This window comes from Mirounga leonina, unplaced genomic scaffold (genome assembly GCF_011800145.1).
Source record: "Mirounga leonina isolate KUSES-001 unplaced genomic scaffold, KU_Mleo_1.0 Mir_366, whole genome shotgun sequence".
Taxonomy (NCBI): Eukaryota; Metazoa; Chordata; class Mammalia; order Carnivora; family Phocidae; genus Mirounga; species Mirounga leonina.
The window spans coordinates 9,633,435-9,661,397 of NW_023270709.1; the positions used below are offsets into that span (position 1 = coordinate 9,633,435).

At 40.0% G+C, this 27,963-nt stretch overlaps 1 protein-coding gene across 2 annotated transcripts; it reads left to right on the forward strand.

Annotated features, from left to right (window-relative positions):
• Positions 1 to 67: 67 nt before the first annotated feature.
• Positions 68 to 27,305, forward strand: RIOK1 (RIO kinase 1). Of its 2 annotated transcripts, XM_035030813.1 has the most exons (17): positions 68 to 374; positions 3,372 to 3,579; positions 5,361 to 5,451; positions 6,628 to 6,697; positions 8,501 to 8,543; positions 10,967 to 11,059; positions 11,815 to 11,927; positions 12,029 to 12,109; positions 13,265 to 13,351; positions 14,085 to 14,222; positions 14,809 to 14,912; positions 15,137 to 15,243; positions 17,743 to 17,808; positions 20,390 to 20,509; positions 21,313 to 21,366; positions 23,403 to 23,555; positions 24,380 to 27,305. In XM_035030813.1, the coding sequence occupies exons 1-17, from the start codon at positions 304 to 306 to the stop codon at positions 24,488 to 24,490; spliced, it is 1,710 nt and encodes a 569-aa protein (XP_034886704.1). In that variant the 5' UTR covers positions 68 to 303; the 3' UTR covers positions 24,491 to 27,305. The 2 variants fall into 2 exon arrangements, with proteins under 2 accessions (XP_034886704.1, XP_034886706.1); XM_035030815.1 differs by lacking the exon at positions 24,380 to 27,305 and having other exon boundaries at positions 23,151 to 23,556.
• The last annotated feature ends 658 nt before the right edge of the window (positions 27,306 to 27,963 follow it).

Sequence of the window (27,963 nt, forward strand, 5' to 3'; positions counted from 1 at the left end):
GTGCCCTCGTCCCCGCCCCTCGCCCCCTTGGGCGAAGCTGTGGGGGGGACTTCCGGCAGGGCTGAGACTTCCGGTCGGGCGGGCGTTTCCGGTCGGGGAGAGCTTGCTTCCTCGGTTTGAAAGAGCATCCCCTCTTTAGCACGTGGCGTTCCCTTTTAGCTTAGGGGCTTCTGAGTAGTTTTCTAGGCGGGCCTCTGCCGAAAGGCGGTTTGGTGGTCCGCGGGTAGGGCTGTCTCTGTGCGGTTCCTGTTCCAGCGCTGGGCGGACGGCCTCCCGGGCGTCGGGGCTTTGCGCGCTTCCGTCATGGACTACCGGCGGCTGCTGATGAGCCGGGTGGTCCCGGGGCAGTTCGACGACGCGGATTCCTCCGACAGGTGGGCGCCGGTTGGACACTGTGACTCCATTGGGATTCTGCTGTCTCCTCCGCCGCCGCCGCCTTAGGCTTTTGAGGGAGACCGGTAGTTGTTCCGCTTCTTTCTCCATCCCAGCCGGGTCTTTTATCCCACTTTGCGGCAGAGTTAAGGAAAGCCACTTGTCAAAGGAGTCCCCGATTAGTTAGCATCGCTGACAGGCACAGTTGGGGATAGCGGCTGGGAACATAGATTTTTGCTCTTTAACTGCATTCAGCGTTCAAAAAATATTTGAGCACCTGTATGCCAGGTTCTGACCTCGGCGCTGGAGATGGTGATGAACAAGACTAAGTCCCTGCTGTCATTGAATTTTACCTTCTACCTGGGACGGACTGACAATTGAGTACCTAGAGTTACTTAAAAAAAAAAAAACCAAAAAGCAGATATTAGACACTATGCAAATAATTAAAATCAGTTGGTAGACTAATGACAGTGTCAGGAGAGAGTTAAGTCCAGGTCTGAACGACAAAAAGGAACTAATCTCAAGAAGAGGAGAAGGGACAGCCGCTCAGCAAGAGGAGACAACAGTGCGAGGCCCAACGTTGGTATCCCTCTTGGCTGTGAAGGGAAGATTTACGGGCCATTGTACCTAGAGCACAACAGGAGTAGATGAGAAGATGGCTAGGTACTGATGTAGAAGTGAGAAGGGGCCAGATCATGTAGAGCTTTGTAAGTGTTGAGGAGCTGGGATATTTAGGTCTTAATAGAAAGCCATAGGAGAGATTTTAGCAGGGGAATGACATAATGTGATTTATGATTTAAAGGAGTTACTCTATTAAGGAGAGGATGGTTTTGGAGGGTATGAGTGGAAGCAGTTCAAAATTGATAAAGTCGGGGTGCCTGAGTGGCTCAGTCCGTTAAGCGTCTGACTCTTGAGATTTCAGCTCAGGTAACGATCTCAGGGTTCCCACATCTGGGTAAGATTCTCCCTCTGCACCCCACCCCCACCCCAACTCATTTGCACTGTCTCTCTAAAAAAAAAATTTATTCAGTTCAGACATGATGGGAGCTAGATTTTGGACGTAAGAAGTGGCAAGATTTGGTGGTGGATTGGATGTGGGCTGTGAGGCAAAAGGAATTAAGGATAACTCCTACATGAAGCATGAGAGTCCTTTCAAATTCCAAATAAATGGTTTTTACTTTATGTTCACAGTAAGGATTCATTACATGAAGATTTTATTAATCAGTTGGGGATTTTTTCAGTAAATACACGTTGATCATTTTCTGTGTGTCAGATCTAATGTTAGTGGGTAGGGATACATTGGTAAACATCACATTGATTGACACAGGGCTTAAATGCAGATTTAAGAGATGCCATTGTCTTAAATAAGTTAAAAAAGTTTAACTTCCTTAATAATTAAAGAAATGCAGATTAAATGTGTAGAGATGCCATTGTCTTAAATAATTAGACAATAGATATTTGTATTAGAATTGGGTAAGTAGTATAGAGGAAAAATGGGTGAGGAATAGGGAAGACTTCCCTGAGCAAATGATCATAGGCTAGTACTGGAAGGTTACATTAGATTTAGCCAGAGAAATAAGCTTTTATTTCAAATGCATTCCAGATTTTTGTTTCCAGATAGGCATATATAAGGCTTTAGGGAAGAAGTAGGAAGACGAAACAGCCCAGTGTGGCTGGTGAGTAGTTAACAGTAATGAGTGTTCACTGGTTTTCCATCCATCATTGGATATTGTGAAGATAAACCAGTGGATTTTGTGACCCCACCACACTCCATGGTTTCTTGGCAATCTTTAGAGACATTTGTTTGTCACAACAGGGAGGTCAGGGGATTGCATAGTGGCATCTGGTTGGTAGAGGCCAGAGATGCTGCTAAACATCCTACAAGGCACAAAACGACCTTCCACAATAAAAAATTGTCCAGCCGAGGTTGAGAAGTTCTGGTAGAAATGAAGTATAACTTAAACATGCCACTCTAAATCACTGGCAATTGAAGGATCAAATTAAGGATTGTATTTACAAAAATCATAGTAAATATAAATAGCAGATGTGTAATGATTATTTTCTTCCCACCCATATCTATGGAGAGTTGGAGCCCTGTGAGCTGTTGCTAATTAATAATCAGGATTGATCATCTGAATTTACTAAAGTCTGGTCTTTAAGATGGTAGTTCACATTATCAGCTGTTATATGTGGTTCCTGTCTTTGTTCTCTACATGAGAGGTCAAAACTGGTAGTACCTCTATTGAATCTGACCTGCGGACATATTTTGTTTGGTATGCACAGTGTTTTGTTAAAATTAAATGTACCAGTTAAGTGGGAGATATAAAAATCCACACTTCTGGCTTCTCTTGAATAACTAAGAAGATATGGTAGCACTTGATGTGAATTTTCACATGGCAGGAAAACACCCTATTGGTTGTGCTCCCTTTACTCTGGGCCTGTTCTCTGGGTTTGAGAATTCATTACTTCTTGTACTGAATTACACACAGACTCCCTCTCATTTGTGTTCACCGTTCCTTCCCTTCACAAACAAGGGTGATCTGAAGTTCTTTGTGTAACACAAATCTTGATACAGCTCCTTTTGTTGGAGTGGCATTGAGTTCAAGGTAAGGCTGCTTTAGACTTATTCTCAAATTTTGTCAAAAAGGCCCCCCTCCCCCCCTTAAGGCATATCTGCGAATGGTTTTCCTAGAGCCAGGTCTGGTGTACTGGTCAGAGTCCATTCATTCAGCAGAGAAAATGACAGTGTAAATCCTAACTTCATTAAGGCAGACGTGGGTTTCATACAGGATGCACTTCTTCTTTAGTAGGACCTGGAGAAGAAGCAAACAATGGGAATGGCACTGTGAAAAACAATCTGGTGTTGAGTTTATGGGGAGGTACTTTGGAAGGAAAACTTTTAGATTTATTGGTATAGATTTAGTCTGTTGTATCACAAATAAATACATGTGTAAATCCAAGTAGAGGTATGTGTAAACATGCTGAAACATTATTTCTAGTGAAAGCATTGACTTGAAGACCATCAGAGAACAAGATGGTGTTCTGTTTGAGGACCTGCAGAAGAATATGTCTGAGAAGACGGAGGGAGGTGAGATGGAGGAGGAGGAGGAAGAGGAGGAGTACGATGATGATGACGACTGGGACTGGGATGATGGAGTTGGGAAACTCACCAAGGGTTATATCTTGAATGCAAGGAGTAACCCTCAGGTATTTTATAAATGATTTTATACATCTTTATGTTATTGTTCATGTCGTCTTTTTTCAGAGGACTTTTTGTCATTCAGGAATTGACTGAGAGATTTCCCTCAGGTTATGTTGGCCTGTAGCCCCAGTCTTTAAGCATTTTCGTTCTTCATCCTTTTCCTATTTCTGATAATTTCCTGGATGTAGATTCCTTTCATAATCAGTACACTTAAAAAGAGTCATTTAAATTATGATAAGATGATGAGCTTTAAAATCTGCATGGGAAAGGACGTGAATAGGCAGTTTACTACAAGTGGTTAGGAAACATGGAGAAAAAAGTTTAACTTCCTTAATAATTAAAGAAATGCAGATTAAATGTGTAGAGATGCCATTTTTTCACCTATGAAACTGACCAAGACCAAAAATACATAATTGTTGATGGAATAAATAAGCACAGTTATTTGGAGGATGAACTGGTATGTGGTAAAAAGCATTTAAAATATAAAATAAATGCTTTGACTCAGCAGTTCTTCTAGGATTATGCCAAGACTAATGTTAAAAGAATGATCCTCCAGTATTGCTTATAGAGAAACATTGGAAGGAACATCTTGTTTAAATTTGCTGAGGGACTGATTTCACATGATGGGATATTGTGCAGCTTTAAAATATGTTGCAGTGGAAGTCTATATTAATGACGTGAACATGTGTTTATGATCTACCATGATCTGTGTACAAAACGCAAGTTACCAAACTACATAAAGTCTTCTTCTCAACTAGAGGTACTTAATGTTTTAGGAGTTTGCAGAGTCCTGGGATTAGCATGGTACATCTTCCTGGAGCATAGTTTCTGAAAGAGATGGAGGGAGGGAAAAACCAACAACATTTCTTTGAATATTAAGACTATTTCATAGACTAGAATGCCTGCAATTAAAGATAACCAGATGAATTTCACACTTGGGGTCTTGTTTTGGTAACTCCTCCATTGATTAATTGGTGAGATGTTGAGCTATTTCTACATAGAGTATTCCCTTTTAATAAAGCTGGAGATACAAGTAAGTATATATGCTTAAATGTTAACTGTTATCTTGGGTGTTGGGGATTATAGGTGATTAAAATTTTACCTGTGTTTTCTACTATGAACCTGTATTTAGAAGTGTTTTAAAAGTTATGTTTAGTAGAAAACTTTAAAGAGGTCTATGCAAACAGGAAACAAGTCAGCCTCACACTTCCAAGTTGAGATAACAGGATTAAGTTAGCAATTATTATGGGCGCCTTTTTATCTGTACTGTATTCTCTTATTTATGGGTTCTTTCTTCTCTTTTTGCTATTACTTAAGTTTATGCATAGTGCCAGTCTAAGTTGTTAAGCCTCATACTTAATCTTTCCCTTTCTTGAGACGGTAGGCCCAAAATGAGATTCTTAGAACCAGTTTAATGTTGGTCTAAGCTCTTTGTTATACATTTTCAGTGTAAATGGACATTTTCAAATTTTAAATCTATAAAGCAGTCATACAAAAAAATGCATTTAATTTTAATTTGTTATTATAATGAGGAATACATTGTAGAGAGGTTAAAAAATGGCAGATGGTACAGATTTCTTTAACCACTAACTTTGTCCTATTTCAAATGTCTTTTAAAAAAATTTTTTGCGCAAGTATGATTGATTCTTAACCTTTTCTTAGGGTTCTCATTCAAGTATTGATGCTTTAATAGTTAACTGTGAGCTAAGGAAAAAGGCACGTGATAAAGAACCCTAGGTCTTTATTTAAAACTAGTGTCTTCAACTCTGAAACTCGTTTCTTCTAGGCAAATCGACAGACTTCCAATTGCAATTCAGCCAAAATGTCTACTCCAGCAGACAAGGTCTTACGGAAATTTGAGAATAAAATTAATCTAGGTGAGTTCGTAAAATATATTTGGGCTCTGAGGAAGTTCTTCAGAGACCATAAAGTGTTATAAAATGTTATTAGATCAAGAAATGAGCATATTCACTGTTACTGGCTGACTGATAACATTTAGAGAAGATAAAAACTCAGCAATTTAAAAACCTGACTTCAGGAAGAGACGTTAGCTTTTGCTTTTTTATTTCTGTTTTCTCCTCTGCTATAGAATTATAAAGTTACAGGTACCTGTTCAAGTTTTCGTCTGTTTTGTATTAGATTTTATGGTAAGATTATCTCATAGTAGGATGTTGAAAATACACTTAACCTTTGAACGTGGGAGTTGGGGTGCTGACTCCACACAGTCGAAAATCCATGTATAACTTTTGACTTCCCCCAAAACTTAATAGCCCACTGTTGACAGGAAGCCTTGCCGATAACATAAACAGTTGATAGACGCATAGTTTATATGTTATAGGTGTTATATATTTAATTCTTACAACAAAGGAAACTAGAGAAAAGAAAATGTTAAATCATAAGGAAGAGGGAATACATGTGCAGTACTTGGCTGTGAAAAATCTGCATGTGAGTGGGCCTGCGCAATTCAAACCCATGTTGTTCACGGGTCAACTGTACTAGAAATATAGAATCTAAGTACATTTTGTTTTACTAGACACTTTTTATGTAGGCATCAATCATTTAGTGAGCTGTCGAATGTTGATTTGAACCACCACCTCTTTAAAAATGCAGGGTCATCTTTGTCTTGTGGATGTTGACTCATTATAAACCTAGCACATCTCATAGCCTATCATTGACCTATAATTTAAAATGAAACTTGCAGTTTTTAGAATCAGACTTGGAATTCAGGCAGTTATATTATCCATATTAGTTGTATAAAGTATTAACAAGTGTCTGAAATTTAGCATATGCAGGTGAAGTATTTTGGAGGGGATTCCTGGGTCTAGGTTTCTGTGGCTCAGAAATTACAGCCGTGGTGATGAGAGTGACAATACTTGTCTCTAAGGAGACAGAACTTCGTGCTCAGCTATAAAAACATTAACATTTTTTCATTATTAAAAGATACTCTCTATACAACAGAATATTTAGAAAATAAGGAAGAGGGAAGTATTCTGTTCATACTGTTGTCTTTTTGTCTTAAATGTTGTTTACATTGTGGGTTTTTAAATTTTCAGATAAGCTAAATGTTACTGATTCTGTCATAAATAAAGTCACCGAAAAGTCTAGACAAAAGGAAGCAGATATGTAAGTAATATTTTAACTATAATACATGGCTGATAAGGACTAATTCCAAACAAATTAAGTAGCATCTTGGTCATAATTCTTTTGGAAAGGATATTTCTTTGCATACTTAAACCAGTTTTTTCTTTCTTTTTTTTTTTTAGCTTAGGTGAGGGTATCCTTTCCTTTATAAGTTGAAAATATTGAGTCTTAAGAAATGTATGGTCAAACTATAATTTTGTGAAATTCACAGATGCATTACCCTCTCAGGAGGGTAATGGTTTTAAACTAAAATGTTAGAGTGTAAAAATGTTCCCTTTTAAGAATTTATTAAAATTTTTTCTCTTCCATGAAACATTTTTTTTTTTTTTTTTTTAAAGATTTTATTTATTTATTTGACAGAGAGACACAGCGAGAGAGGGAACACAAGCAGGGGGAGTGGGAGAGGGAGAAGCAGGCTCCCCGCAGAGCAGGGAGCCCGACGCGGGACTCGATCCCAGGACCCCGGGACCATGACCTGAGCCGAAGGCAGTCGCTTAACCAACTGAGCCACCCAGGCGCCCCATGAAACATTTTTTAAAATTCAAGGGAAGATTTAAAACTAAATAGTGATATAACTAAGAGCAGTTTTTATTTATTCTTCTCAAAATCAGTTGTTTAAGATCTGGCTAACTTCTATATCTTAATAACTCTAAGGTGTTTACAGTTATTGTAGAAAGTGATACTAAGATTATACAACTAGTGGTGTTGGAACCGAACTTAAGGGGCACTTGGGTGGCTCAGTAGGTTAAGTGTCCAACTCTTGATTTTGGCTCAGGTTGTGATCTTAGGGTCGTGAGATGGAGCCCCTCATTGGGCTCAGCTGGAGTCTGCTTGCGGAGTCTCTCTCTCCCTCTGCCCCTCCCCCTGCTTGGGTACGCATGTATGTATGCACTCTCTCCCTCTAAAATAAATAAATCTTTAAAAGAACTGAACTTAAAAACCAGCTTTCTTCTGGTTTATTGCTATACCCAAGAGATACCAGCTTTTCTTTTCTTTTTGTAAAAATTTATTTATTTTCGGAGAGTGCTTGTGCACCCACTGGAGCCGAGGAAGGCGGAGAGGGAGAGAGAGAATCTCAAGCAGACTCCATGCTGAGCGCAGAGTGTGGGGGAGGGGTGGAGCTCAGTCTTGCAACCCTGAGATCATGACCTGAGCTGAAACCAGGAGTCCAACGCTCAACTGACTGAGCCACCCAAGTGCCCCAAGATAGAAGCTTTTTGAGAACTGCCATAGTCATTTGTTATTTCACGGAAGTGTTTGTTTGAATCTTTGTGTTTGGATCTTTATGAGTTTAGTGCTAATAGCGTCACTTAGTGTGAGCCGAAGCCAATCAGAATTCGCATTTTAATGTAGAGCCCAGTAAATACCTGAAGATGATAAAAACTTGTATCTTTGTAGAAAGGAACTCTAAAGAGAAGGCAGTATAAATGACTCTAATTCTACATTAATAGAATCATTAAAGATTTAAGGACAGTATTCTCGGTGTTTTCTCTTTTGCAGCGTAGTTCACTTTACTCCAGCTGCTCTTTTTATCCAATCCTTCTGAAATATGGAGAGAATTATTTTTTCTTATTGCAGATATGCTCCTTTTGCTCTAGGGAACTGAACTGATGATTAAGGGGACATGAAGGAATCATCACTGAGCAATGAAACTACAATGAGATTATGAAATCTATTATTAAAGAAACTACCTATTTAGGAATTTCATGGAATGATATACATTTGGAAACTTTATTTTGGCTTCTAGATTTTGAATGTCACATATACTTTTTTGGCTTTGGTTAGGTATCGCATCAAAGATAAGGCGGACAGAGCAACTGTGGAACAGGTACAATTTTAATGTGCTGCAAGCTCTCTATTTTATTTTATTTTAAGATTTTATTTATTTATTAGAGAGAGAGAGAGCATGAGCTGGGCAGAGGCAGAGGGAAAAGCAGATTCCCCTGCTGAGCAGGGAGCCCATGCGGGACTCGATCCCAGGACCCTGAGATCACAACCTGAGCAGAAGGCAGACGCTTAACTGACTGAGCCACCCAAGCACCCTGCAAGTCTCATTTTAAATGAGCATTTCTTTTCTCTTGGGATTATAGTTTGCATTCATCCCTCTTGCTTAATGCTAATGTTGTCTAAAACTACTTGTAGTTTTGAGTTTAGAAATCTACATTTTGCTTTATTTATACTAAGACTGTTAATAGATAGAGTCATGCCCCTCTCTGGCCACCATGCAGTGCTTTCCTCTTCTGTGGGGAAGCAGAATTTACTGTAAGACCAGGAATCTTTTGTCTTGTCTTAAACAAGGTCAGCAGGAATTTTGTGAGCTTTCTCAAAAGATAGGTATCTGCCACAAAGCAGGTGTGTATGTGTGTGTATTTTCATTTAGAAATTCCTTACTTGGTTTAGAAATTATGCTTATTTTATTCTTTCTATTCAAGAGTGGGGACAGATTTTCCTAATTTCCCCGTATGTAGAGAGTTGTGATTGGATGTTAGCATTGGCCCAGATTTTTGATGTGAAGGTGATAGAAAGGGTCAGAACATTACTAGTGCCACCTCCCACCCTTCTGCCCAGCCCTGTCCAGAGGCACAAACTCACTTTGCAGTCATAGCCTCTTCCACCGCCCCTGCTGCTGTCCACCTCTGCCCCCAAGGGAGTCACACCCAGTCAGAGCTCAGAACCACTTGTGCAGTTGGAGAAGTCTGCCCTAGTTGGGCGGAAGTAGGTCTGGGATCCACGTCTTCATTGCCCTCTCATGTATTTGTTTTGTGTCGTGTGTGTGTGTGTGTGTGTGATTGAAAACGAAGGGTAGTCCAGCTGAGAGAAGTGAGGCAGCTCTAATTGTCACAGACCCTAAAAGGACTAAGGCAGGAAGTCCTTTTTTCCCCTTTCGAAATTAATGTGGAATTGATCTTAAGTGGTATTTTAAGGTATGTATTTGTAAGTTCATTCACTTTGCGGATTTCTTTTTTCCTATTTTGTTTACAAGCCATTTTGGCACGTTGCCCCTCCTGTGGCCCTGACTTGGCTTCCCCCCAGTTCGCAGCAGTGCAGGCGCCTGTCTGCATCCTTCCGCCCCAGAAGCGTGCCCTCCCTCTGCTCACCTGTGCGCCCAGCCGCCCGGGCAGCTAGTGTCTGTTCGCTCACTTCCCTCTCATTTCGATCTAGTTGCCATTGATGCCGTTTGGCTTTTAGTCATGCAGTCTTCCAGGGTTTTGTTTTTATTAACCTTAGGTTTCTGGTGTGACCGCAGCTGTGTCACTGAAGGACAGACCCTAAAGTGTAGTTAGATTGGGCCGCTTTACACCGTCTCTCTCCATGGAGGTGGAGGGGCTGTTGTGAGTGTCCCTTGAAAGTGCGTGTAAATATGTGGCTGCTTCAGTTCGGGCACGGATGGGACCAGGCTTTAAGTTCATGGCTTTTTTGTTAAGGAGGACTTTGGAGTCCTTTTTATTCAAGATTGATTGCTCTGGCTTCAAAGGAGACCCTTTCCCTGATTTACTCATCTATAGCAGAGGTGTGCAAACTCCTTCTTTAAAGGGTTAAATACTTTAAGCATTGTGGCTCAATTTTTTTTTTTTTTTTACAACTATTTTAAAATGTAAAGACCATTCCTAGCTTATAGGCTGTAGAAAAACAGGCTGTGGCCTGGATTTGACTCATGAGCTGTATGGTGCTGACCTCTGATTTAAAGTTTCATATCCAGTACAGTGGCCACTGAGCACTTGAAATGTAGCTAGTCTGAACTGAGATGTGCTATCGACATCAACAGGCTTGGTGTGAAGGCTTAGTGTAAAAAATGCAGTGTTAAATCTCTCGCTGGTAACTTACATCGATTGCATGTTGAAACTGATAATGATTTAGATATACTGGATTAAATAAATAAAACAAATTTTACCTGCTATTTTTTACTCCTTTTAATGTGACTAGAAAATGTAAACCTAGTTATGTGACTTGCATTATATTCTATTAGCTAATGTCAGTCTGCCGTCAATTTCTGCTTCCCTTTGACTTGGTAGACTTTAATTTCTGTGACTGAACTTGTTGGTGCGTCTCTTGTTCCTTTCACCTTCGTGTGGCATTTTATTTATTAAAAATTATAGTGAATAAAAACACCACAGTTGATACTTTTCATTGAGTCAGCCAGGATAGCTAAGAAGAACTTAAGCTCTTCTTCAGGTTATTGATGGTCAGATGTTTCAATGAGAAATATTTGGTACTGTCTCTCTGAACTTTTTATTTTTTGCATTTTTTTAGGTGTTGGATCCTAGAACGCGAATGATATTATTCAAGATGTTGACTAGAGGAATCATATCTGAGATAAATGGCTGCATAAGCACAGGAAAAGAAGTGAGCTTTTCTTTGGCTGCCTGAGTGTTTTCATGTTAGTTTTCTTACTTCAGATAACAAATGAAACTAAGGCACTTAGTAAATAAATGGTGCCTTTAAAAAGAAAAGAAAAAAAATACACAAGTCAGAATAGCTTAGTATTTCTAAAAACGGCTTTATTAATATTTATGGGTAGGTAGGAAGTTGTACACACAACCTTGCCTTTTCACCTCCATTACTGTACTGGATCACTGGGTCCAGGTGGTGCCCAGGGTCAGATTACTGCAGGCCTGAATCCTTATCACATGGTTACTAATGGGGCAGGGGCTTAGTCTAGTCTTTCTGAGTCAATGAATCTCTTCCCCGTTTTTTCTTTGTATGTGTATATGGAGAAAGACAGACATGGCATTTTTAAATGAGCCACTCATTCTATGGGAAGCACTTCTCAGTAAAACTCCGTTTACAATCATGAGATGTAAGAATGTCTTAAAATATTTTTCACATACTTGAGATACAAAAACGTTGAAAGCCACTTCTTGTATATGAATTGGATCTTCCTATATACGTAAATTAGAGCTCTACTTACTGTACCTTTTTGTAATGATGTTTAGAATTTTAATTGACATAATCAGAAGACGATGGTGTTTCTCGTACATGTTACTTCAGTTCGCTTGACTTTTTTTTAACTTTTGAGGATAGAATCAAATAGAGTGAAAGATTGAAATACTGTGTGTAGTTATTTAACACAAGCTTAATTTGTTTTTGATGCAAAATAGGCTAACGTGTACCATGCTAGCACAGCAAATGGAGAGAGCAGAGCCATCAAAATTTACAAAACTTCTATTTTGGTGTTCAAAGATCGGGATAAGTATGTAAGTGGGGAATTCAGGTGAGTTCAGATTCTTTTTCCAGTTGGCCTAATTTCTATATCCTAAAATAAAAACTGGAATAATGGAATGATGGGAATAACAAATATTTTTCTCGTTCAAGATTTCGTCATGGCTATTGTAAAGGAAACCCCAGAAAAATGGTGAAAACTTGGGCAGAAAAAGAAATGAGGAACTTAATCAGGTGACTGTCTGGGGCGTGGGGCTGTGCTGTGTCCGACATACTGGCCCCCGCTCCTTCCTGCTGGCATATCCCAGGGTGGTTCTGTCCGAAGGTGGGCACTCGTAGTGCTGCTCATTTCCGTTAGATCTGCTGAGGCGCGCAGAAGTGGCACATTCCTGGACAAATAAGAACTACCTTGTTTTCTCTGTTTTGAGAACCCATTACGGAAAAATTCACGTTTATTCAGCAAGGCTGGGTCATTCCAAGCACCTTGGAAGCCATGTGAAAGCATTTAAAATTTATACCGAGGATGATAGGGGGCTAATGCAAGATTTTAAGCAGGGAAATACACAATCAGGTTTTGAGACTGATGTGTCATTTTTTATAGGCATTGGCGTTTTAGACGATTTTGTTAGGACCTAAACTCTATCATAGTTTCCTTTTCGGATTTCAGTCCAGTCGTGGACATACTTATACGTTCTTTGTGCTGACACTTTTATTATCAGGTGAGGGCAACTTTCTTAGCTGAGATCAAGTGTTCTCAAAAATTTGAAGTTTTTTTTTTCTCTTTCGAGTACCTTTTAACATTTTATCTGCTGTGCATTGGTGACATACGTTGGATATTTTAGTATTAAATACTTGTTTTGAAAGTCCTTTTGAAATCTTCTTGTGTTCAGTTAGCTATTAGGTATGAGTCCAACTGGTTTTTTGTTTTTTGGTTTTTTTGTAAGTAAACTACACCCTGTGTGGGCGGGGCTCTAACTCACGACCCCAGGGTCAAGAGTCATGTGCTCTACCCACTGAGCCAGCCAGGCACCCTGAGTCCAGCTGTTTTATTAATCATTGTTGAGGCTAATCAACTCAGAAGACATAACTGCTGTAGTCCATCAGTTCTGAGATGCACATTGCACAGTTTAACATCTCTGGAGTGGGACTGAGTGTTAGAGGCTATGAGATGTAGATGAATTGCCATTGTTTTGCGGTTCTTGGTTGTGCATCTTGGTGCCACTTAAAATCTCTGCGGTCTTCGAGTTTGTGAAATACAGTAATGCAGTTGAGATGTGTTGATGCTGTTTCCTAACAGCCGTATTAATCTTGTGTTCTGTAGCCGTTGTGATTTGTTTTACATGTTGTGTCACCTTTTCATTTGTCCTTTTGTCTTTTTGAAAACCACAGACTAAACACAGCACAGATCCCATGCCCAGAACCTGTCCTGCTGAGAAGTCATGTTCTTGTCATGGGCTTCATTGGTAAAGATGACATGTGAGTATGTAGAAGGCCTAATAATTACATGCTCAGAAGTATGTATTTTTTTCTTTTGGTTTAAAAAAAAAATCCCTCAAACTAGTGTTTATTTTGGAGCATTTCTGTTGTTTCTAACGTAAAAAAGACACTTAACATTCCACGTTGAAGCTTATCTTTTAAATTACAAAGTGTATGCTCTGCCCGTAGAATCACATGACTTTAGTCTTCAGTTCCTTTGGATTCTCAGAGCAACAATAAGACAACTCTCAGAATCATCATGAGGCTTAAGCCTGCAACCAGCCCAGCTGGCACGATTTTCTTTGATCTCTTATACCTCACACCCATTATGGTGGCCAGGAAGAAAGCTGTAAACAGTGACAGTCAGAAGTATATTTTTAAGTGCTTCACATTATCTGACCTACAACTATTTGCCATTTAAATAGCTCCTTTCATCTTGGAATGTTTTTTGTGAATCTTTCCCACTGTACTCGTGCAGAGTTACTCATTTATTTTACCTTTTTAAGTCTCAAAGTGCTTCAGAATAACAAAGTTCACCCTGTTTTGAGGAATGTTTTATACAGTAAGCTGGGAGAACACCTGTTTCTTGACAACTTTTTGATTGGTACATCTATAGTGACCCAGTTGCTCAGTGATAAGTTGTTGAAAAGAAGTCCATGTAGCAATGTGTAGTATAAAGCAAGAAAACTTGTTCTGGGGCATTTTATCTTAGTTCATTTTATTTGCATTAAAGGCCAGCGCCACTGTTGAAAAACGTCCAGTTATCAGAATCTAAGGCTCGGGAGTTATATCTGCAGGTCATCCAGTACATGAGAAGAATGTATCAAGATGCCAGACTTGTCCATGCAGATCTCAGTGAATTTAACATGCTGTGAGTGTGTTTTGTCCCTTGGGAACCTCCTGTACAGCGTTTCATGTCCTTTAAAAAAATAAAATCCCAATCCAAGAAGTCATTTTTATTTTTATTTTATTTTTTTATTTTTTATTTTTTAATTTATTTGAGAGAGAGAAACAGAGATAGCGAGAGCACGAGCGGGGAGGAGAGGGAGAAGCAGACTCCCCACTGAGCAGGGAGCCCGACGTGGGGCTCGAGCCCAGGACCCTGGGATCATGACCTGAGCCAAGGGCAGACGCTTAACCGACTGAGCCACCCAGGCAACCCCGAGAAGTCATTTTTAAATTCTAAAGATTTAAAGTTGGCCTCCACATGGTCATAGTATAGGATGTGTTCTGTGCTTGTGGTGGCCTTAGTCACAGAACTGACCATCTGATCATTAACAGAGTTCTCAGACTTTGGAAATCTTCTCAGTTTTCATCTCTTGCTCGTCAAAGTGGCCTCTTATCCTTACCCACCTTGTTCGTTCTGTTGGTTATTTCGCTTGCTCTTAAGATAGAATTTTTTTGAACAACAAAATGCAGGAAAGTAGAATCCAGGTCCCTGCGTGTCTGGCCCACAGGTACCATAGTGGAGGTGTGTACATCATTGACGTTTCTCAGTCCGTAGAGCATGACCACCCACATGCCTTGGAGTTCTTGAGAAAGGACTGTGCCAATGTCAACGGTGAGTGGAAATTGGAATTCCCTACCGGCTTGTTTGTGTCTGCTGGTTTTGCACTCCGGTGAGCTGCTGGTGTCAGATCTTGGCACTAAGTCTTTTGATGTAGCGATACTTCCACCATTTGCTGGGAGATGGTGTGTTTTTATTCATCTCTTTGTTTCCCCGTAACACCGTTGGAGTAACAGCTCCTTCCCTCCTAAGGCTGTGCTGCGTTTTCCTTCCAACAGGTTTCTTTTTGAAGCACAGCGTTGCCGTGACGACCGTGCGGGAGCTCTTTGAGTTTGTCACGGATCCGTCCATTACACAGGAGAACATGGACGCTTACCTCTCAAGGGTGAGATGGGCGAGGAAAAGAAAACAGACAGCAGTAGTGATCTGCACTTACGTGCTGCTTCTCAGGGACTCCAGTTGTTTAGTGTATGCTCGTTTCAACAGCTTCCTGAGACCTCCTGATTTCACACATAGGGAATCAATACAGTAAAAAGCCAGTGGGAATGAGAGACGAGAAACAAGCTGAGGGTTCTGGAGGGGAGGGGGGTGGGAGGACGGGTTGGCCTGGTGGTGGGTATTGGGGAGGGCACGTTCTGCATGGAGCACTGGGTGTTGTGCACAAACAATGAATCATGGAACACTTCATCTAAAGCTAATGATGTAATGTATGGGGATTAACATAAGAATAAAAAAATTAAAAAAAAAAAAAGCCAATGGGAAATCCAGGTTTCTTGACTTGAAGCATTGGGCAAGATTACATAGACTGCCATAGACCTGTTTGGCTTCTGGTCTTTCCCTTGTTTCTCAGAGGCCTTTTTGAGTCACAGAACTTTTGCACGTGTGGTAAAATGCACATAGCGTAAAACTCACCACTGTAACCACGTGTAAGTGTACGTTCGCTGGCGTTACGTATATTCACACTGTTGTGCAGCCGTCACCACCATCCATCTCCAGAACTTTCTCATCCTGTAAAATACAAACTCCGTACCCATTAAACATTAACTCCCCATTTCTCCCCACCCCCAGCCTGTTCTGCTTTCTCTCTGTGATGTTGCCTACTGTAGGTGCCTCACATAAGTGGAATCATGCTGTTTTTTTCTTTTTCTGGCCACGTGTTTCCCTTAGCGTAATGTCCTCAAGATTCTTTCATGGAGCACAAACACATCCTGGGCATCCATTCATCTGTGAATGGACACTTGGGGTGCTTCCACCTCTTGGATGTTGGTGAATCCTGCTGCTTTGAACGTGGGTGCACAAATCTCTCTTCAAGCCCTGCTTTCAGTTCCTTTGGGTGTATACCCAAAAGTGGAATTGTGCATTATATAGTAATTCTGCTTTTAATTTTTTGAGGAACTACCATACTGTTCTTCTTAGTGGTGAAACCGTTTTACATTCCCACCCACCACTGCAGAGGGTGCCAGTTTCTCCACATACATCCTCACCATTTTCTGTTTTTTTGTGTTGGTTTTTTCTTTTTTGGAGTAGCTATCCTAACAGGTGTGAGGTGGTGTCTCATGGTTTTGATTTGCATTTCCTTGATGATGAGTGATGTTGAGCATCTTTTCGTGTGCTTGTTGGCTACGTTAGAGCTCCATTCAGAAAACTTTCTCAAGGAGAAATCGCGCAGAAATCATTGTTTCTGCAGGTGTATTTTCCAGATCATGTGAGCCTGTAGTGGAAGTGGTCTTACTACCTCACTTGTCATTAAGTTCTTTTTTTTTTTTTTTTTTTAAGTAGTCTCCATACTGAGCAGGGCTTGAACTCACAACCCTGAGATCAAGACCTGAGCTGAGATCAAGAGTCAGATGTTTAACCGACTGAGCCACCCAGGCGCTCCTGTTGTTCTTTTTAATGTTGTCACCCTCTCCTGGACCATGAGCCCACACGGGACAGGAGGTTTAGTCTTCTATTGCCGTTACCTAATCGGTACCTGGCACATACTAAGCAATTACATATATTAATTGAATAAATACATACCGTTTTTATTCTTAAATTTTTTAGCACTAATTTTAGTGTCTGATTGTAAAACAAAGAACCCTAGTACCACAACTCTTTCCTTTTTTCTATGTATCCTAGTAGAGAACAAATCTCCAGTTTTCCAAGCCAAAAGACTCTTGTAGAATCTTTGTCACCTTAGTTGCAGTCACGGTTTGCTCAAAGAGATTTCTTTGGTGGTTTATTTTTCTGCAGCATTAGAGACACATGCTCAAAATTAGAGGACAGTCCCCCTTTCCTCTTTGATTCCCTTCATTGCTGAAGAATTAAAGGGTGGTTCTTCCATTCTTTGGGTCTCAGTTTTCCTTTAGTAAATATTTTTGCTAATCATTTAAAAATTAAGGAAAGTAGGGTCTTGAGTTCAAGTCCCACTTAAAAACAATTAGGAGCACCTGGGTGGCTCAGTCGGTTGAGCCTTCGGCTCAGGTCATGATCCCAGGGTCCTGGGATCGAGGCCCACATCGGGCTCCTTGCTCAGTGGGGCGTCTGCTTCTCCCTCTCCCTCTGCCCCTCCCCCTGCTCATGCTCTCTCTCTCTGTCTCTCTCAAATAAGTAAAATCTTAAAAAAAAAAAAAATTAAGGAAAGTAGTTTTACTCTTGAGTAAAGGGGTAGGGATTCCCCAAGCCTAAATGGTTTGATTTATACTGTTACTTTTGAGCTGATAGCAGCCTTTTTGGTGAGATCTGACAGAGCTAACCTGTGTCACTGGAGGCCTCAGAGTCCTTTTTTCAGAAGTGTAGACGTGATACCGATAAAGGTGAGAGCAGGTTTATACTAAAGTTGAGAAATGGATGCACCTTCTGTAGGTTGAATATAAAGGAAAGTAACTTTTGATTTCTTTCCAAGGCCATGGAAATAGCATCTCAAAGGACCAAGGAAGAAAGGTCCAGCCAAGATCATGTGGACGAAGAGGTAAGATATATTATCTTTCCACAGCCGTAGGAAACACTTTGTTTTGAGTTTTTGTTTTTTTAAGGGCATACTAGGTCACCAACTTGATTTAGAGAGAAGCAGTTTTCAGATGATGAGAATATTTCCTTTTACATCATTTAACTGAGCCAAATGGGATAAATTACATTTCATTACATCATTCCACTCAGCAACCTATTAGCCCATTGTCCTAGATGGAGAGCTTTACTTACTTATTTGCAGAATAGTTCATGCGCAGTATTGTTATTACTTTCAGATGTGCAGCACGGTGATTCAGCATTTATGTACATTACTGAATAGTCACCACACTAAGTCTAGTTACCATCTGTCACCATACATAGTTACTATAATGTTATTGACTATATTTCCTATGCTGTATTTTATATACGTGTGACTTATTTATTTTAAAACTATAAGTTCATACCTCTAATCCCCTTCTCATTCCCCCATCCTCTCCCCATCTGGCAACCACCGGTTTGTTCTCTGTATTTATGAGTCTGTTTCTGTTTTGTTTGTTCATTTGTTTTGTTTTTATAGAGTCCACATATAAGTGAAATCATATAGTATTTATCTTTCTCGGTCTTATTTCACTAAGGATAATACCTTTGAGGTCCATCCATGTTGTCACAAATGGCAAGATTTCACTCTTTTAAGGCTGAGTAATATTTTATTGTGGGTTTGTGTGTGTGTGTGTGTGTGTGTGTGTGTGTGTGTGTGTATATATATATACATTTTCTTTATTAATGGGCACTTATGCTTCTTCCTTATTTTGGCTCTTGTAAATAATACTACAGTGAACATAGTGGTGCATGTATCTCTTCGAATTAGTATTTTTGTTTTCTTTGGATAAATACCCAGAAGTAGAATTGCTGAATTTTGTGGTAGTTCTATTTTTAATTTTTTGAGGAACCTCCATACATTTTTCCATAGTGGCTGCACCATTTTGCATTCCCACCAGCAGTGTATGGGGGTTCTCTTTTCTCTACATCTTTGCCAACACTTACTTCTTTTTGATACTAGCCATTCTGACTGGTGTGAGGTGATCTCTCATTGTGGTTTAGATTTGTATCTCTACGGTGATGCTGAGCATGTTTTCATGGGAGTGTTGGCCATCTGTATGTCTTTGGAAAAATCCCTATTCGGGTCCTCTCATTTTTTAATCAGATTGTTTTTTGTTGGTGGTGAGTTTTACGAGTTCCTTATATTTTGTGGATATTAACCGCCTATCAGATACATCATTTGCAAATATCTTCTCCCACTCAGTAGGCTGTCTTTTTGTTGATGGTTTTGTTTCCTGTGAAAAGGTTTTTAGTTTGATACAGTCCCCATTTGCTTATTTTTGCTTTTGTTGCCCTTGCCTGAGGAGAAAGATCCAAAAAAATACTGCTAAGACTGTATTTAAGTTTACTGCCTTTTTCTTTTAGGAATTTTAAAGTTTTAGGTCTTACATTTAGGTTTTTGCTCTATCATGAGTTTATTTTTATGTATGGTAAGATAGTGGTTCAGTTTCATTCTTTTGCATGTGGCTGTCCAGTTTTCCCAATACCATTTATTGAAGAGACTGTCCTTTCCCTGTTATATATTCGTATCTCCTTTGTTGTAAATTAATTGACCTTATATGCGTGGGTTTATTTCTGGGCTCTTTATTCTGTTCCATTGATCTATGTGTCTGTTTTTGTGCTAGTGCTGTACTGTTTTGATTATTATAGCTTTGTAGTGTAGTTTGAAATTAGGGCATATAATGCTTTAGATAGAGAACATTTTTAAAGAACCTATTGAAACATTATTCAAGAAGGGAAAACCCGTCTCAGTTCACAAATGTGAATTTTTAAATGATTTAAATGTTGATTTTGGTACCACTGTAGACTTTAAATATGTGTGGTGAAAAAGAAAATTATTTTAATCTTGGGGATTAGTGTATTTTTTAAAGATTTATTTATTTGTTTGAGAGAGGGAAAGAACAAGTAGGAGGGGCAAAGGGAGAGGGAGAGAGAATCTCAAGCAGACTCGACACTAAGCACAGACCCCGACTTGGGGTTCAGTCTCGGGACCCTGAGATCACGCCCTGAGTCGAAACCAAGAGTTGGTCTCTCAACTGATTGTGCCCCACAGGCCCCCCCATAGTAGACTTTTAATCAAAAATTCTCAGAGCTGTTAGTGTGATGGATGAATATAAGGCACCCTATATTTATCAGCAGTTCTGAATCCTTTTCACCATAGCACAGGGTAGATAATATTTCCATGTAAGAACATGTTCCTTTGTAAGGCCTAGCCGGGGGCAGTACTTGCTAACTGCAACTCCATTCCTTTCTTTCCCACTCAGAAAAGCTTTCTGGAATGCAAACAAGGGGAAAGTGGGGACTTCAAATCATTTCACATTTTATCGTTAGTAACAGAGTCCTTTTGGGATCCGCACAGCAACACCAGTGTGTGCAGAGCCTGGCTGAGGATCCATGCTGTAGATGACGGCAGAGTCTTCGGACGTGGTGGGTGTGAGATGCTCAGGGAATGAGAGAAGCATGTGAATAACACTTTTGATTTTCTTTTCCTCTGTGTCTGTTAGGTGTTTAAGAGGGCATATATTCCTAGAACCCTGAATGAAGTAAAAAACTATGAAAGGGATATGGATATAATGATGAAATTGAAGGAAGAAAATATGGCCATGAATGCCCAACAAGACAATGTGAGTAGCTTGGTTTGTATATAACAAGCAAGTTTATAGAGGAAGCTACTGTCCCAAACCTGCCATCTTGAATGTTGGCTTCTAATCTTCTGAGATGGCTGATTCCCTTTGCATTAATAGGTCCTCTGCGCACATTGGATGTAAAGGGAATTCACTGGTATTTGTGAAAAATGGCACATTTGAGTCCAATAGACTATAGTTGCAGAAAATGGAAGATTTGTGTAAAGTCTGGGCTGTAAATGGTTATTACACTAGGTCCATTAACATACATATTTCAAGATCTGGAACATTTCTTTCTGTGAAAAGGCCAGATAGTAAATATTTTAGACTTTGCAGGCAAAGAAGCAAAATTGAGGCTATTATGTAGGTCATTACAAAATAAGAAAAAGAAAAATTCCCCAAGTTTTTATTGAAGAAATTAAAAGCCCTTTAATAATAATTGATACAGCTTTTCATGATTCCTAATAATGAGAGAAGAATGGAGTTATTTTGGGGAGAATACATTCCATTTAATTGAGAATCACAGTTAAGAGTTTTCTCTTATAAAATTGGTGGCACAGGTTCATTTATAAAAACCATCAGGCTGTGGGTGGGTTGTGGGCCAGAGTTTGCTAATGCCTGCGTGCTCGGGGGGCAAGAATAATACCTATGCTATAAACTTTCTGTGTTAACCAGGGGGTAAGTTTTAGGCACCTCTTAATAATCACAGAAGATTATTAGCCCATAGTGTTCTTTCATAATATTACAGTGTGTGTTTGTCACTGCTTTATGTTGATTCTTCTTTTTGCCTTTTTGGTAATAAGATTCTGTACCAGACCGTTACAGGATTGAAGAAAGATCTGTCTGGAGTTCAGAAGGTATGAGAACTTGTGTTGATCTTCATTTACGTGAATACTCTTTTGAAGCCTATAAAACCTACTTTATACTAGAATTAAACTAACAATATTATTACTAGTATAGATATTTCCGAAGTTTTTGGGCATTTTCAGAAATGCCCGATTTGTGTTCACTTTTTTAGCCGTAAGACTGAAATACAGGAATTTGTGGTTTATTTCTGTCAGTTGTTCTGTTGTTCTTGCTGAGACATTGATGCTTTTTATATCCTGGTCTTTATGAAATTATTAATGATAACCAGGTGTTTCTTGGTGTTTTTACAGTTAAAAAAAACAACAAGGGAATCTGGTCTCATATTGGTATAAAACCTGTTGCAGGGCACCTGGGTGGCTCAGATGGTTAAGTGTCTGCCTTCGGCTCAGGTCATGATCCCAGGGTCCTGGGATCGAGTCCCGCATCGGACTCCCTGCTCAGCGGGGAGCCTGCTTCTCCCTCTGCCTCTCTCTGTCTGTCTCTTATGAATAAATAAAATCTTTAAAAAAAAAAAAAAACCTGTTGCAGAGCAGTCTCACAGGTTTAGCAGTTTTATAGTTCTGGCTTCCTGTAGTGTTTTTTCTTGTTTTGTTTTACATTTTTAGAATGGTGTGGATTAATTCTAACGTAAGCAAAAATAAAGGCAGTTCTTATTTATTTTAATGTTTTATTTTGTTTTTAAAGTAGGTTCCATGCGGGGTGTCTAAGTGGTTCAGTCACTGTCTCTCTCTCTCTCTCCTCCAAATAAATACATAAAATTAAAAAAAAATAATAATAAAGTCGGCTGCACACCCTGTGTGGAGCCCAACTTGGGACTTGAACTGACCTGAGATCAAAAGTCGGACATTTAACTGACTCAGCCACCTAGGCATCCCTATTTGGATGTTCTTAATTAAAGGCTTAAATGTGAAGGATCGTAGTTTGCTTTTTGAAATTTTACTGTGTCTTTGTTTTTTGAAGAATTGAATTAGGAAAACTCACATGTTCAGTATGTGTTACATATAGTACGTGTTATAGGGCAGTTGTGCCTTGAGTTCCAGCACATGAAGATTTTGTGAAAACTGGCTAGAAAACCTTTTTTACAATTGCCTTTTAAAGATATTTTTTCTTATAAAAAGAAAACCTCTTGTTTTTTATTTTTTAAAAGATTTTTTATTTATTAGTGAGTGAGAGAGAGAGAGCACGAGAGGGAGGAGGGTCAGAGGGAGAAGCAGATTCCTCACTGAGCGGGGAGCCTGATGCGGGACTAGATCCTGGGACTCCAGGATCGTGACCTGAGCCGAAGGCAGCCACTCAATTGACTGAGCCACCCAGGCACCCAAAACCTCTTGGTTTTTATTTTTTTGTTTTTATTTTATTTTTTTAAAGATTTCATTTATTTTTTTGAGAGAGAGAGAATGAGAGACAGAGAGCATGAGAAGGAGGAGGGTCAGAAGGAGAAGCAGACTCCCCGCTGAGCAGGGAGCCTGATGTGGGACTCGATCCCAGGACACCAGGATCATGCCCTGTGCCAAAGGCGGTCGCCTAACCAACTGAGCCACCCAGGTGCCCCCAAAACCTCTTGTTTTTAAACAATGCTTCATGCTGCTTTAAAAACTGCTAAACTTCAGCGGGGGGGGAAGCACCAATTTCTCTTGTTTAAATATTGTTTTCCCTCTTGATTGGACTAATAGTAAGTATTGCTTGACATTCAATTCATAGGAAAATAGCTGTGAAGTTATCCAAATCAACCTTTATTTTTTACTTCTATCTGTATTTCTCCTTCCAAATCCAGCTTGGTTCTGTTCGTGATCTGGGTCACCCAGTGAAGCCACAGTTCCTTCATTTGGGTGTGTTCTGGAGCCTCACTTGATGCCCTGCTTCCATGCTTCCTCCCTGATGTTGATTCTGTTGTTCTCAATGTTTCAGTACAGGATGTAGTTGTTCACCGTATACCTGCAAGGCTGAAAAATCTGAATTCTACCATTATCGCATTTAACAATAGGTGACTAAGTGGTTATAGAATAGCTTTTGTAATATTTTCAAGGTCCCTGCACTTCTAGAAAATCAGGCTAAGGAAAAGGCTTGTTCTGATTCAGAAGATGCTGGAAGCTCTGAGTGTTCTGACATAGACTCAGAAGAGCAGGGAGAACAGGCCTGCTCCAGGAAACCCACTGCTGACGTTGAAGTTGATAAAAAGGTGAGCCGAGAACTCAAATTCCCTTGTTCTTCAGCATGGTGGCAAAGCCAGTTTCGTTTCTCATTTACTAGATTATGATGGCTGAAAAGATTATTGATCAGTAAGTACTTCTAGTTGTAGTGCTAGTTTCTAAGTGTGAACTTTGCCTTTGGAGGTCACATTGTGTAGAGATTGGGCTTCTGTTAGGAGCTCCCTGGGCACTGCCTAGAGAGAGGACACACTGAATTCATGGATTAGAAATGATTGTCATTCACTTGAAACACAATTGATGTTGGAGTTGTCCCATGGTGAAATACTGAAAGGCCATTTCATAGGGGATTTGCAACTCAGTCGGTGTTTCCAGAATCTAAAAGACTTATTCCACTCCTAGCCATCAGCATAAGAGACGAATGATACATGATTGCTGTGTAAATGTTACTGTTGATTCTTACCTTAAGCCTTTAATCCTTAACAATGTTCAGGGCCCTAAGACTTCTGAGAGACATACCCAAGCTAATGCACACATTTTCTGTCTTTGTCTACTGCAAATATTTTGTCTTTCCAACCTGTATTTCTGTTAGAATATGAAACTTGTGAAGAAAAGTAGTTGCAAACATTTAATAGTCCTCCCAGTTATTTCTGTTTGGCACTCTTCAAATTTCTATTAAGAAACCGTAAAGACAAATTTGGAACCAAATTGCACCACCACATCCTAATCATTTTCATCTTTTCCTGTTATACTCACTTTTGTCCTTTCACATATGTTTTCTTACTTAGTTGTAATAGTAAAATGAATACTCGGAATGAAATCTACAGGTTCCTTTATTTTTGTTTTTGTTTTACAGGAAAGAAAAAAGATGGTCAAGGAAGCCCAGAGAGAGAAAAGAAAAAACAAAATTCCGAAGCATGTGAAAAAAAGGAAGGAGAAGACAACCAAGATGAAAAAGGGCAAATAGAACCAGAACTCGAGACATAGAGTAATCTTCCATCAGTCGCTTTTCCCGCCTGTGCGGTGAGCTGCGCCTGGAAGGGGTTCTCACGGCAGTGTTGTGAACATGGGCTCACGTGTGCTCACGTGTTCTTGTGTAATTATGTAACAAGCTGTAAGCTCTCCCCGTCTAGATGCACTCACTGCCTCTGGGTGGTATTGACAGAGGATTTATTTAAACTACTATTTTAATGAAGAACTTTATACAGTTTTATTTTTATATATATTTTTTTCTCCTGCAATATGTTTTTCGAAGCATCATAAATGTTTAAATGTGACCAGCATCCATAGTCTTTATGTAAGTGTAAAGGCACTTTGGACAGACTTGGGTAGATTGTTTTTGCTTTGCTCGTACATGCCAGAGACCCATCTGAAATCATTTGATCCTAGGGCTGCGGTTTCTGTGGAAGGGAGTTTGGTTTCTAAGAGAATTCATTTGGTGGTTGATTCAGTAATCATCTACTGCGACTGTTCTGTGTGCATTGCTGCTCATTTGGGATGCACTTACTCTTCATCTTTGTTACTCTTGAGTGAAGACATCGCAGTTTATAAGCTATTTCACATTCAGCTATTTGGCCTATTCTGTTCATTCATCGAATATTTGAGTGTGTTAGGTGCTAGGGATACAGCAGTAAACAAAACTGAAAAATTACCACGTTCAGGTACTTTACATTTTGAAAGCAAGACATTAAACTAATAAATAAAAATGTATCAGTAGGTGGTAAATTCTGTGGTGAGAAATAATGCAGAACAAAGAGAATGCCTGGGGAGGTGGGAGTTTGCCGTTGAAAAACAGGCCACACCGAGCAGCTACATTTGAGCAAATACTTGAAGAATGGGAGTCAGGTATGATTCAGGAGAGAAGAGTATTCCAGTCAAAGCAAACAGCAAGTGTGAAGGCCCTGAGGCAGAAGTGTGCCTGGAATGTTCCTGAAATAAGAGGCTCCCATGACCGAGAAAGAGATCACATGGTGCTAGGCTATTAGAGGATTTTGAGCAGAGGAATGATATGATCTGACTTGTGTTTTGGAGGGATCTCGCTCTCTGGCCTCCATAGAGACCTGAGTAGGAAGCGAGGGTGGGAGACCAGAGGGTCAGTTACTGTAGTAACCCATGTGGGAGCTGGTGATGGGTCTGTCTAGCATGGTGGCAGCAGACATGGAGAGAGTGGTGGGATTCTAGTTTAACACAGTGGCGTGAACTGGATGTGCTAAGGGAATATGTGAGGTGTATGACAAAGTGAGGGATGGCTTCAGGGTTTATGACCCAAGCAACTGAGACTGTTGCACTTGCCACTTCCCATGTTGGGAAGGAATGTGATTGGAGCAGGATTGGGGGTAAGCTTCCATTGCAACAAAGCACAAAAGTCAAAAGAAATGATAAATTTTTAATTTTTCTTACCATATATTTTATATTGGAAATACCTGTTTTAGCCCTTGCATCAAAAAAAATTGCTATAAATAAACTTAGTTTCCCTGAAACTGAGGCTTGAACCTGGTGGTTTGAGGGTTGGTGGGCTATTGCGGGGCTGGGGGGTGGCGGTCAGCTGAGCTTTTAAAATACTAGGTCGCATGTATTATGTTCATACTCTCCTCTCCTCCTGACTTTAAAAAGTTCCAAATGCAAAATGTGATTTCAATGAAATACAACAGTAGCCCCTCTAAAATATTCTACAGTTAGCCAGAGAGAAACAAAAACAGATTTAGCAATCCTGTACACGTTTGGGGATTTTATCTTCAGGATCTTCCCTTTCTCATACGTGTTTGGTCTTACTCTCGCACAAGGTGTGTTTAGGGGGTCAAGCTCCTCAGTGCTGTCTTTTGCTGAATCTAATGCAATTACAAAGTCTGGAATCAATTTCTCTTGGGCAGAAGTCATGTCAGTAAGATGATAACAGGGACAATACATTCTCATTGGCATTGCTGCCGGGAGGAAGTGGCTTGTAAGATGCCAAAATTTGGGACCGTCGGGGGATTTTAATTTGAGGAACATTCTTCTGGTAACTGTCTTGCTGATAGGCCATCTCCTTGTTCGGATTCTGGGCTGCACGCCGTACGGACTCGTAACCTGCTTATATTGCTGGCAAACTTGTCTGAAACCATATTTCCCCACTCCTGTCTTTCTCACTGGAAGGCTTGGAAGAAGGAGCCCTGTTCTTAGGCAAACTTAGAGGACTATTTGCTGACTTTGGTTGCCGTTGAATTTTGAGTGTTGACAGGTTTGAAGTGCCCATGGATTCACTATTGGTTGTACAGTTACTTTCCATTTGGAGAGGTGGGGTTTGGGTTTTGACTTGAAGGCTGAGATATAACTGTCCCTAGATGTATCTGATTTCCTGTCCTATTTTGTTGATATTTAATCCTTCCGAATAATGTAAGGATTTCTGTTTACTGTGAGAAGTTGGGATCCTTTCTTTGAAGCACAAAATTAGAGCTGTCTAATTAAAATTAGTGCTGCTGTAGTTGTCCTTCTTCCTTTGATAAAGCAGTTTGGGAACAGAACTTCCACCGGCCCAGGTGCCCCAGCGTTTGAGCCTGGCCTTGCAGCGAAGAGACACGGACCAAATGGGAACCGGCGTTCTAGGCTGGCATCAGGTTTTCTTCAGCTTTATCTCTGCTTGATGAAGATGGACTCAAGAGGTTGGAAAACTCTATGGCTTGGTACTAAGTTGTTTGAGACCATCTCTTCTTTTCGTGAATGTTCTATTGAATTCGGTGCAAGTGGCTTGCTGTTTCTTGGTAAGAGGCCCATCCTATTTTGTGGCTGTGATTTCATTAATCTTTTGGCTCAGAAAATGAAGAGTTGGAAAAAAAAATTCTTCTAGAAGCTGGTAAAAGTTCAGTTTAGGGATAACTCAAATGTCATGGGCTCCAAGTGAGGACATTAAAATCCTTTCATTTTCAAAAAGCTTGACAGGTTTTCTATTTTTAGTTGTACACATAGTAAGTAGAGACCATGCCCATTCAGAGCTCTACCTTGATTTCTGGGGGTTACTTTTTGATGACGAAAGAGTTGCACGGATCAGCAGCTCCTCAAAGTTTAGTTTCCTGGAAAGGTGTTTTGTGACCACATCAGATGGACACGGTTTACAACCATGGGTAATCATAAAGCAAGAGCTCTTTATGTTTTGTCTCTCGAATTGGATTAAGTTATCACACTCCCTACATTTTGGTAGCAGTTTTTAACTTGCATAGCCTTTGAGTTTGTGTTGCCTGCCTTCGGCTTAGGTCGTGATCCCAGGGTCCCCCTGCTCAGCGGGGAGCCTGCTGCTCCCTCTGCTTGTCTGCTCTCTCTCTCTGACAAATAAATAAATAAAATCTTTAAAAAAAAAAAACTGTTCCGGGGAAATGGTAGTACAGGGTATCAAATCATTTAAGCTAGTTTCCAAAGGAGAAGATGCTTTTCTTGCATCTGTGTCCTCCAGAGATCTCAGTCCCCGTT

Coding starts and splice junctions, on each gene's coding strand:
- RIOK1 (XM_035030813.1), top strand. CDS start 304: ATGGACTACCGGCGGCTGCTGATGAGCCGGGTGGTCCCGGGGCAGTTC. Junction 14,223..14,808: donor CTCAGTGAATTTAACATGCT/GTGAGTGTGTTT, acceptor TCTGGCCCACAG/GTACCATAGTGGAGGTGTGT. Junction 15,244..17,742: donor TGGACGCTTACCTCTCAAGG/GTGAGATGGGCG, acceptor TTTCTTTCCAAG/GCCATGGAAATAGCATCTCA.